At 42.8% G+C, this 12,572-nt stretch overlaps 1 protein-coding gene across 4 annotated transcripts in view; it reads left to right on the forward strand.

Moving 5' to 3' along the window:
• The window catches only part of adam12b (ADAM metallopeptidase domain 12b), a 337,966-nt gene that overhangs the window by 298,341 nt on the left and 27,053 nt on the right, over positions 1-12,572 (forward strand). For all 4 annotated transcript variants that reach the window (XM_080205642.1, XM_080205643.1, XM_080205644.1 and 1 more), the window contains one exon: positions 7,148-7,225. In XM_080205642.1, coding sequence (XP_080061768.1) covers positions 7,148-7,225 — 78 coding nt within the window. The remainder of the gene's footprint in view (positions 1-7,147; positions 7,226-12,572) is intronic.

Consider the following 12,572-nt stretch of genomic DNA (forward strand, 5'->3'; position numbering starts at 1 on the left):
GCACTGGAACACACATACTGAATGTGGATGTGCTTAGCCACCTACCTTTACAAGAAAGTGTCCCAGTTGCTCCAGTAGTACAGCGAGTTGTCATGGGGTTGGAGTTTTGGGCAGCAAAGCAAACTGAACCAATTGGCATCCATTTCAGCCCAAAGTAAGACACAGATACTTACAGGTTAGGCCAATCAGCCTGTTACTTGAAGAAATGAAACCACTTGTTCCCCTCAAGGATGACAGGATGGCATCATACTCAGGGGAGCAAAAATAGTCATCCCTGTACCAGGCAGAGAGCTGCTTCTAATGGAATCGTGCTTATCAGGCATCTCAAAGACGAAAATGCTTGCCAGATGTTGTGTGGTGGCCTGGCATTGGTGTCAACATCAACAGGTTGGTGGAACACTGTGAACAGTACCAATTGCAACAAAGATTGCGTGCTGCAGTCCCACTACATTCTTGAGAATTGTCTGGTCAGCCATGGGCATGAGTTCATATTGATTATGTTGGCCTTTCATGGGCACAATGTTCCTGCTCATTGTTGATGCACACTCTAAGTGCATTGATGTTCTTGAGTGAAGCCTCCTACATCACACACTGCCATTGAAAGATTACACCACTATTTTTCCACACACAGCATACCTGAAGTTATAGTGTCGGACATTGGAACAGTAAGTGCTGAGTTTCAAAACTTTACCACACTCTACAGTATAAATCACATTAGAACTGCACCTTTCCATCCAGCATCAAATGGATTAGCTGAACAAGCCATTAAACCTTTAGGTCTGGCCTAAAGAAGTAGTCATGAGGAAGCCTCGAGACCAGAATCTCACACTTCCTTTTGGCTATCAGATCACCCCACATATAACAACGGGAATCCTGTCAGCTGAGATATTAATAAACTGTCGATTCAGAACGAGACAGAGCCTTGTGTTTCCAAATTTGCTGAGGAGGGTAGAGGTCAGCTGAAGAATCAGGGGGCAAGTCATGATTCATGTCTGTCCACATGGTCGTTTATGGTGGATGATGCCATGTATGTGAGGAGTTTTGGACGTAGTTTGAGTTGGCTCCCTGGAATTGTTTCTAAAACTGGAGCCCTGTCTTATCAAGTGAATGGAGAAGGAAGGATCGTCTGAAAATACTTAAACCGCTTGAGAAAAAGAGAGATGTCTCAACGCCCGGTTTTGCCATTAGGAAGTACATTGCAATCAGGAAATGTTGCCAACTGTTTCAGCACTGAAGTACATTGTCATCCCGTGGCGGGCACAACTGATGTCTCCATGGAAACAGATAGAGTTAAACTGCCTGTGCTTGAAGAAGCAGCTGTCATTATGGTTATGGCTGGCAGCACTCCTGTAGAAACGCCCCAGACAGAGGAGTGCTCTATGAAGATTCGGAAACCCCCGAAAGACTTAATTTATAATTGACTAAATTCATGTGCTAAATGTTTAATTAACTGAGACTGTGTAAATTGAGTATTGACATTTGTGTAAAGGGACTTAGAGAGAGGCTTCTGTCATCCGGGGAGTGATTGCAAGCCTCTGTATGGTTTAAGCTGTAAATAAATGAGTTGTGTTTTCCCTAAACTGGTGAACTTCACATCGTGGCTCCGAGGAACAAACATGCACCTGAATGTGAAGACTGGCAGAAGTTCTTCCTTGAGCCACTTCAGCACACTCAGCTTGATCTGCAAGGGCTTTTCACACAGTATGTACAGTTCCCCTGGGCAAAGTCACCAATGTTGGGCTCACCGGCACAGGGCACTCGGGGAAATTCCACAAGAGAGGATAGGCGGAAAACACTGGCTGCGGTCGTGTCAGAGGAGCACTTTTGCTCCTTCTGACTTCACAGCGTTTTTCTAAAAATAATTTTTAAATTTGTAAAATTTCTATCCGTCGTTGGTAGATGCCAATTACTGTTCATAAGTTTTGAAAACAGGTCCTTAAACCCACTCAAGGACATAATGCTCAGGCATCTTTAAAAGAAGAGCCTCCTGAGCTTACCATTTCACTGTTAAATTAGTATCCTTTGTACCCATCTTACTGCCCATGAATTAATTTCTATCCTACTTACTGTTGGTCTGACTCTTCAGTCATGACTTCCATTAGTAAAGTGGAATTATAAAGAGCTTGCACCTTTTACAATGCACCCAGCCATCCCAAAGTGTCTCACAGTCAATGAATTGACTTTGAAAGAATAATTACTCCTGGAAAGTGATAAAATAGAACCGTCAGGTTATACACAAGATCTCACAAACAGTAATTTTTTTATCCATTTGTGAGACATGGGCATCGCTGGCTGTTCAGCATTTATTGCCCAGCCCTAGTTGCCCTTGGAGGGCAGTTCAGCGTCAACCACATTGCTATGGCTCTGGAGTCACACGTAGAACAGATCGGGTAAGGATGGCAGATATTTTTTCCCTGAAGAACATAAGTGAACCTGATAGATTTTTCCAACAATTGACAATGGTTTCATGGTCAACAGTAGATCCTTAATTCCAGATACTTTTTATTGAATCGAAATTCCACCATTTGCCATGGCGGGAATTGAACCCAGGTCCTCAGAACATTAACTGAGTTTCTGAATTAATAGTCTTGCAATAATACCACAAGGCCATTGCCTCCCATTGATGAGTGACCAGATTAGTGTTAATGAGGCCGGTTGAGGGATAAACTTTGGCCTGTACACCAGGAGAGCTCCCCTGCTCACCTTTGAATAATTCACTGAGACTTTTGTATCTGCCTGAAAAGAAATGACTGAATCTCTACATAATGTTTCACCTGAAAGACAGCACTTTCCATCATGCCTAGTACCTCACTGTGCTCACGTTCTTAGGTAGGGCTTGCTACAATGTTCTGACTCAGGTGAGAATGTTGCCATAGGGACATGGAGGTATTTAGTACAAGTTTTCTGTACAAGCAAAATGAAAGTATCATCACATCTGACCCTAGCCCAAAATGCAGCGCTTATGATATCAGCACTAACACCTATTTTACAATTGTTAAAATAATTTCTATTGCATAATGGGGTTTGTACTCATGATCCCTTACATAGTGAATTTCTCACCTCACTAATGTTATGGAGAGGTACCATGGAGAACTTATTCATTTGGAGGAAACTCATTTCAGGGACGATTGATCTTAGATCAGCCTTGTCCATCCTTTTGTAGACATTTTAGGTGGAATGTAATTCCTCCCTTCACTTATGGCCTCATTGCACTACTGGTTTTTGATTTGATTTATTATTGTCACGTGTATTGGTATACAGTGAAAAGTATTGTTTCTTGCACGGTATACAGGCAAAGCATACCATTCATAGAGTACATAGGAGAGAAGGAAAGGAGAGGGTGCAAAATGTAGTGTTACAGTCACAGCTAGGATGTAGAGAAAGATCAACTTAATATAAGGTAGGCCCATTCAAAGGTCTGACAGTAGCAGGGAAGAAGCGGTTCTTGAGTTGGTTGATACGTGACCTCAGAGTTTTATATTCTTTTCCTGATGGAAGAAGGTCAAAGAGAGAATGTCTGGGGTGCGTTGGGTCCTTGATTATGTTGGCTGCTTTTCTAAGATAGCTGAAAGTGTAGATGGAGTCAATGGAAGGGAGCCTGGTTTGCGTAATGGACTGGGCTACGTTTGCCCAGTTGTAGTTTCTTGTGGTCTTGGGCAGAGCAGGAGCCATACCAAGTTGTGATATAACCAGAAAGAATGCTTTCTATGGTGCATCTGTAAAAGTTGGTGAGAGTCGTAGCTGACATGCCAAATTTCCTGAGCCTCCTGAGAAAGCAGGGGCATAGGTGGGCTTTATTAACTATAGTGTCACATGGAGGAATTCAGTGTTGGGCAGGGCCATACTGGGAGCATGATCAGCAAAGCCGAGTGATATTGTTTGATGCTTGTGAGAGAGGAGGTGAGGCCCCCTCCCCTCCTCAGGGGTCTTCAATCCAAGGGAAGGCTCGTTGCTGAACATTAGGTGCCTAAGTGGTACTAATTCACCAGGCCAAAAGAGGCAACGTGGGGCTGTCACCAGTTCTTCAGCTGGCATCCAAGACCCCATTACCACCATTAAATCAGCTTGTTATGCAGCGTGAGGTGGCAGACCCCAACTCCATTATATCCCTTAGGTTGCAAAGGGGTGGGAGGAGGCAATGTTCTTTCTAAGCCACGCTGGTACATGTAGCAATCAGAAATGTGCTGCTCTAAGATGCATGCACACGCGGCCGTGCATCAATCCTATTGTTGGCCTTTACAGCAAGAGGACTTGAATATAAGAATAGAGGTGTTTTACTGCAACTGTACAGGGTGTTGGTGAGGCCATACCTGGATTAGTGTATGCAGTTTTGGTGTCCTTAGTTGAGGAAGGATGCCCTTGCTATAGAGGGAGTGCAGCAAAGGTTTACCTGGCTGATTCCTGGGATGGCAGGTCTGTCATATGAGGAGAGACGAAGTTGGTTCGGATTATATTCACTAGAGTTTAGAAGAGTGAGAGGGAATCTCATAAAAACAGAGTTAGACAGGGTAGATTCAGAAAGAATGTTCCCAATGGTGGGGGAGTCCAGAACTAGGGGTTATAGTTTGAGGATAAGAGGTAAATCTTTTAGAACTGAGGTGAGGAGAAAGTTCTTCACCCAGACAGTGGTGAATGTGTGGAATTCACTACCACAGAATGTAGTTGAGGCCAAAATCTTATCTGATTTCGAGAAGAAATTAGATATACCTCGCAGGACTAAAGGGATTAAGGATACGGGGGGAAGGTGGGGATCAGGAGATTGAATTTGATGATCAGCCATGATCAAAATGAATGACGGAACAGGCTCGAAGGGCCGAATGGTTTACTCCTGCTTCTAGTTTCTATATTTCTACTGGGCTGTGCGTGCAACATGGTGACCATACACAGCAAAGAAAAGTTAGAGGGAACATTGAAGGGTGGAAGAAAATACTAAGATTAATGACAAACAGATGATGAGGTTTTTGATGCAAAAGCTTACACTTTTGTCAGAGGTGAGCAAATACGATTATGTTTTACCTGTTTTGTATTTGTCACTTTAGTATTTTTTTCCTGCACTGCTAACATTCTCTTCCCCATCTACATGGAGATTCAGAACATAGATGGTGCTTTATGGCTCTGGTGGAGATGGGGGTAGGGATGGGGCTGTAAAAGTTCAGCGAGACCAGGTGATCCTGCTGGCGAATGGGGCTGTAAAATTCCGCCCCATATTTCAACTGTTTTACTGTGCTAAACTTTTGCTAATAAATTTATTTGATCAAAGAAGGAGAAAATTGACTTTGAGTGTAAAGTTTGCAGTTAAATCCTGATCATTGACATGCACACTGTGCACCACCCCTACTTCAGCTCCTTTTGCATTTCTGTGTGCAGTAGGTGAATTTCCATGGCTAGGTGCAAGGACTGGATGCACAAGACCATTTGACAATGCCATTCAACCTTTAAACGCCAGTTGTACAACTGTGTTAGGTGAAAAATTCAGTCCTAAAATTGATTAGTTGAACATTTTAATTTCAATTCTTCAAACCTCACAAGCATGAGACATTCCTCATATGAGCCTTTAATTGCTTCATTTGTGTCCGATATACCTATCAGGTGTTAACATTGTTGGAGTTTTAAAAGATGGAACTGGAGACTTTTTTTTGATTTCCATTTTAATTAGTAAGATGCATTTGGAATTACTGATTTCCTGGCACAGAAAAAGGCCGTTCAGCCCAACTGATATATGATCATGTTTATGTTCCAAACCAGCTTCAGTCATAAAAATACAAGCTAATTCAATCAATACTGTATTAGATGAGGATGTGAATCTGAATTTCAGCTGTGACACTGTAACCGCAATTCAGCTTCATTATTGTGCATTTGTGACAAGTGAGTCTTTACCCAGCAACAGAGTCCCATATTTGTTGCTCCATATTCTCTATTTATTTTGAAAGTTTAAAGCTTATTTATTAGTGTCACAAGAAGGCCCATATTAACACTGCAATGAAGCGACTGTGAAAATCTGTGAAAAAAATGAAAGGCAACACTCCAGTGCCTGTTTGGGTACACTAAGGGAGAGTTTAGCATGGTCAGTGCACCTAACCAGCACATCTTTTGGACTGTGGGAGGAAACGGGAGTACCCAGAGGAAATCACGCAGAACAGGGAGAATGTGCAAACTCCACACAGACAGTGAGCCTAGCCGGGAATTGAACCTAACTAACCACTGTGCCACCTATCTTTGACTGGATTTATGGCCTGTATTGGCAGCATCAGCTCTCTGAGCTCTGTCTCATATCAGGTTTAACCTACATCCCCTGTCATCCCCTACCTGTATCAATGCATCAATAGAACCCAGAATCCTTTTAATCCTTAGCACCTTTGGCTGAGTTTCCTTGTTCTTAATTGCATTTTTACTTTTATTAAAAATGAAAGACAAATCAAATAATTGGTACAATTCCTGATTTAATGAAAGCAAATAAAAATTCAGAAAAAAAGTCATAGCTGCAGAAAGATTTGCTGTTGGTGTTTCAGGAGGTTTCAGTCATGTGCCCTATCCTACATCAAATCCTGTTCACCCACTCTCCACTGCTTGCTAACCTACATTGCCTCCAGGTTCCCTTCACATCTCAAATGTAAAGCTTTCATCCTCGTGTTTTAGGTCCCATCATGGGCTCATCTTCCCAATCTCTGCAACTTCTTCAAGCACATTAATCCACTTACCCTCATCCCATATGCAAATTCTCTGTCCCGCTGACTCTGGGATTTTGTGCTTGCCCTTGCCTTCCAGCTGCCTTGGTATTACCTAAAACTCTAAGATTCTTTCTGCCCTCCTCTTCTCTTTAAAACCGTCCTTAAAAGTTGAACTCATTGATCACGCAGTGATCCTGTTCCCTTCTTTTAGACGAGCTCACTGTTTATTTTTGACTATGCCTCAATGAAATATTTTACATTGTTTTCCACATCACAGTGTCAATACAAATGAAAGTTGTGATTATTCCAGTTCCTTAAACAGAGACCCCTGTGGACTCAATATTATTTTAACTAGTATTATAAGGGAAAAAAACTGTACTCCATACAAAGTAACTCAAAGGTTGAAGGAAGGCACCACTCTTGTTTACTTTACTTGCTCATGTACATTTAGATTAACACAAATCTTTGTGTTTTTCCAGATTTGTCTAAACCGACAGTGCCAGAACATAAGTGTCTTTCAAGTGGTAGAATGTGCATCCAAATGTCATGGGCAAGGGGTAAGTTTGTTCAATGTTACTGGTAAAATGCTTGTGATAAAATATTCCCACAAACAATGCAAGGAATAAAGTATATGTGCTTTTGCATGTAGATGTTAGCTGCTTTCCTTGGTCAGACAGAGATTCCTTAAGATCAATGTAGATAAGATCACATCCGACTCAAAATAAAAATGCTTCAATGTACAAAGCAAATTCAGATTTCATAGAACCTACAGTGCAGAAGGAGGCTATTCAGTCCATCGAGTCTGCACCGACCACATTCCCATCCAGGCCCTATTCCCGCAACCCCACATATTTACCCTGCTAATTCCCCTAATACTGGGATTATTTTAGCATGACCAATCAACCTAATTCACACATCTTTGGACTGTAGGAGGAAACTGGAGCACCTGGAAGGAAACCCACGCAGACATGGGGAGAACTTGCAAACTCCACACAGATAGTGACCCGAGACCCGAATTGAACCTGGGTCCCTGGTGCTGTGAGGCAGCAGTGCTATCCACCATGCCGCCCCAATTTAATGAACAACTATCAGTTTCAGATTTAAACTAATTATTTAAAATGTATAGCTTCAGAAACTGCTTTTAATCTCGACTGACAATATTAACCAAATCTCAGTGTGAATGGGAGACTTATCTACGTTATAAATTAAGTATTATCTCATTATTAACATTAGCAAAGAAAATTTGAAAATGCCAAGCCTTATGGTGTTGGGAATGGAGCTTACAAATTAGCAGGGCAGAGGCCCAGAGCGACAATGAAAAGCATTTTCCTCAACAGTGCCACTAGGTTGAAGGGTCCCTGTGATGTGCTTCAGGGGAAAAATATGATTAAGTAAAATAACAAGTCCCATTCTCTATGAATATTTTATGGGAAGATTTGTCCCGAATTTACAAAGGTAATTTTGGGTAGTGTGTTGATTTTTATATTAACCTGCTATAACAAGCGCTGAATAGGACTTCTGCCCCATGGCATGTTGGAACATGGGACTAAGCAAAGCCAATTCACCCAAGACTGCCCACTCCATTATCCAAGTGGTGTTAACTAATCTGACTATTTTGCATTGATTTTCTATCATAAAATCTCATTCCTGCACTCCCAAATGATTCAAGAATCAATCTATCTCCCCTCTGGACACGTCAATAGCTTTTATATTTTCTCTACGAGGTGACAGTTTGTTGTTAAATTAATAACACTTGTGAGAGAGCTTAGCTGAATTCAGTTTGTTGTTTCTGTAGATTTTAATCAAGGCCATTGATTCTCTTATTAGTTCTTTCTCAAGTGCCTTCATGGTAGAGTGGTGGAAATGCCAGACCTTGAGGGTACAGGTTGTGGTTGAAGAAAATTCTGCTGCTGTTAATGGCTCTCAGTGCTTCATGGATGCGCAGTTTCCGGTTGCTAGATCTGTTCGAAGACTATCCCATTTAGCTTTGTGATGGCACCACACTACATGACTGGGGGGGGTATCCCCAGTGTGAAGATGGGACTTTGTCTCCATGTTGGAACCCCTACTCATGCTGCCATGGACAGATGCGTTTGCAGCAGGCGAGTTGGTGAGAATGAGGTTAAGTACATTTTCCCTCTTGTTTGTTCTCTCGCCATCTGCTCCTGACCCGGTCTGGCTGCTTTCTCCTTCAGGATCCATCCAGCTCAGCCAATAGTGCACTACCGGGTAACCTTGGTGATGCTGGCTATCCTGTGGTGAGCAACTTCATTCCTGCCTCTCCAAAGGCTTTCCATTTATTAGACACAAGTGAGGAAAGTGATGGAATAATCTCCACTTACCTGGATGAATATCTTTCCAACACAATCCATATAACCCCTACAGTACAGAAGGAGGCCATTCAGTCCATCGAGTCTGCATCAACTTTCCAACAGAGCATCTTACCCAGGCCTTATCCCCATAACCCCGCATATTTACCTTGCTAATCCCCCAAACCTATACATCTTTAGACACTCAAGCAACTTAACTGGCATATCTTTGGACAGTGGGCGGAAACCAGAGCACCCAGAGAAAACTCACACAGACATGGGGAGAATGTGCAAATTCCACACAGTCACCGGAGGCTAGAATTGAACCCAGGTCCCTGGCACTGTGGGACAGCAGTGCTAACCACTACGTTACCGTGTTGCCCTTGAGAAGAAGCTCAACACCATTAAGGACAAATTACCTTAGTTCTTGGCGTCTCATAGAAATGGAAGATAGGAGCAGGAGAAGGCCATTTGGCCTTTCGAGTCTATTCAGCCATTCATCACGATCATAGTTGATTGTCCAACTCAATCACCCACCACCTTAAACACTCACTGTCTCCACCAATATGGCAGCAGGATGTGCCAGCACCTAGGTGCACCACAGCAACTCATTCAGATTTCTCCAACAACATCTTCCAATCCTGAAAACTCTCCCGCCTAGAAGAACAGAAGCTACAGGTGCATGGGAACCACTACCACCAAGTTCTCTTCCAAATCACACATTTGGAAATAAATCTCTGCTGTTCCTTTATTGTTGCTGGGTCAAAGTACCGAAACACTGTCCTTGGCAACACTGCAGGGATATCTTCACCATACGGACTGCTGAAATTCAAGAACGTGGCTCATTACCAGCTTCTCAAAGGCACTTTGCACTTGGACAAAGAATGCTGGCTTGGCTAGCGATGCCTTCAGCCCCTGAAGGAATAAAAAATCTCCAATCTCATTATCAGATCAGTACATCCCTGACTGAGGCCTAGGCTCTGGCATCTTAACGTGATCCAGTCAACCACCTGCCTTTTAACTAGATCATTGCTTGGACTGCACTGTGGTATGGTCTAGAATAGCTGAACCTTTGTGAAAGTGTGCGGCTTCTAATAAGTAGCTAATCTTGAATATCTACTGCATTCACCAGTGAGACCTGTACTACAGTGGACCAATATCGCTCATACTGATGCCATACTCATCTTTGCTGACCTCAAGAGGTCACTGAGCCTTTTGTGGCAATGGCACCAGGTCCTGTTCACAACGTCAACACTGTTGACCTTGTCAGCCACCCCTTCGTATGCAACACGAGTCTGCCTGGACTTCCTCCTCTTCCCAGTGCTTGGAATTAGTTACCTTCAGCTGCACTCAGGAGGGCACCAAGGTTGGTCTCACTGAATCTGGGACATCTTTACCCCTTTTGGAGGGCCTGTCTCCGTGCTCCGATAGTGTAGATATCTGTGCATGGAAATATGACATTAATGTACAACAACTTATGTCTAAAGGCGGGAGACTTCTGATTTATGAAAATTTCACCACCTATGAAGATTGGATGGTTGGCAGATATGGGTTCAAATTAAAATGGACTTACCTGAATAGACTGCAAAACTCAGAAATCTTCATATTTTACACTTGCCCTTCTTCAGTGAACATAGGTTGAGTCACCTGACTCTGGCCCGTGCTAGGGGACCCTTTAAAGAGTTAGCCATGACCTTGTTCTGGCTCACAGCCTGCAGCCTCCTAGGTCAGATATGCTGCCTTCCAACACACACTGATGCTTTGTAAGCTGCCCTGTAAACTGGTGCTAATTGGCAGATGGTAGTGGTTGTGAGTTTGGAAGGTGAGTTCCAGCAGTGAATCTTGTAGATGGTGTGCACAGCTGCTATTGTTCGTCAGTCATGGAGGGATTGAATGTTTGTGGAGGGAGCAGCAGTCAAGTGGGCTGCTTTGTCAAACTTCTTGAGTGTTGTTGGAGTTGCATCCACCCAGGCAAGAAGAGAGTATTCTATCACACTCTTCACTTTTGCCTTGTAGATGATGGACAGGCTTTGGGGAGTCAGGAAGGGAGTTACTCACCATTGGATTCCCAGCCTCTGACCTGCTCTTGTAGTGACAGTAGTTGTATGGATAGTTCAGTTCCAACCGTCAGGATATTGACTGTGAGAGACTGTTATACCACCATGGCCACCCTTCCCATTGACCACAGATGACCACTGTCTCCCCACTGAATAACACCTCAATTGGCCACCCAACCCCATCTCCACCACCCCAACAACACCCCTTCCACAACCCCAATCCTACCCTCTTGCCTTCCAAATTTCCCTCCTCCCTGGCTTCTGCAAGTGACAGGGAATAAATGCGGAGAGTCGACTGGTCAGCTGGGAAGGTTGGATGGTTGGTTATGGGGGTTGGGTGGTCGATGAATGGGGTTGGGTGGTCAGTGGGGGGTGTTGTCAGTAGAAAGGTCACTGGTGTCAGGAGGGGAAAGAAAAAAGAATGGAAGTGAATGGATCAGTTGACACCAACCTAAGCAGCAACAACGGCAAAGCCAGCTCTGTTAACTACTTCTGTTACATAGGGGACATGATCCTGTTCCTCCAACTCAGTTGCACCTTGGAAACCTTCTGCAGTCCGCTTTTTTCACTTGGCCCCAGTCAGAAGATCAAATGAGAAAGATGAGGCTTCACTTGAGGGTAGGTGACAAGGAACAGAGTGGTCTGAATGCCACCCCATGGAAGTTAGTGCCCACAGAGTCACTTCCTTCCTATTCAAATATATGTCCATTCTCCCGACTATGTCATCCACCACCAAACTAATCTCCTAACCAGGTCAATTCTAGAATGCTGTTTTAGACACATTATCAAGTTATTTTTCATATCCTGGAAAAATGAAAATTTCCAACTAATATTATTTTAAATAAAGCAGCACCAAGACTCACAATTATAGTACATTTACACACCAATGAACAGCCAGAGTATTTGACAGAGAATGTCCTGTGTTACATTCATTCTATGTCTTATGAATAAATGACTAGATAAAATTGTGTGCATCTTGTTCGTAGACTTGTTAGGTTCTATTAAACCAATGTGACAATGTTTTAGATAATAGATTCACCTTCTGTGAGTCAGTTAGAAAAGGTCATTTGGAAAAAACTAATGGAATTCCAAGCCTTATCACAAGGAGTATGTTATAAAAAGCCAAGAGACAATGTTGAGTTTCTGTGAAACCCTAATGAGACCGCAGTTCGCATACTATTGTGCTCCACATTATCGGAAGAAATTTGAGGCTTTAGAGATGGTAGCACATCGATTCACTTGGATGATGCTCAGTATGAGGGAATACAAAGTATGAAGAAAGATTTGAAAAAATTATTCTTTCTTTTCCTGAAGATAACAGATTATAGAATGATATGATAAAAGTATTTAAATTTATGAAAGATATAATAGGCTAACAGATTTTGTGAGAGACCACAGATAAAAGATTAAATGAAGGGCATTTAGAATGGAAGTCATGAAGAACTGAAATTCACTTTTGTGACTGAGGCAGTAACAATATGTACAATTTAATGTCGTTTCCCCCCCCCCCCGCCGAGAGAAAGGGGCAGGTCTTTGGA

The sequence above is a fragment of the Carcharhinus amblyrhynchos genome, chromosome 17 (genome assembly GCF_965287045.1).
Source record: "Carcharhinus amblyrhynchos chromosome 17, sCarAmb.v2.hapA, whole genome shotgun sequence".
Taxonomy (NCBI): Eukaryota; Metazoa; Chordata; class Chondrichthyes; order Carcharhiniformes; family Carcharhinidae; genus Carcharhinus; species Carcharhinus amblyrhynchos.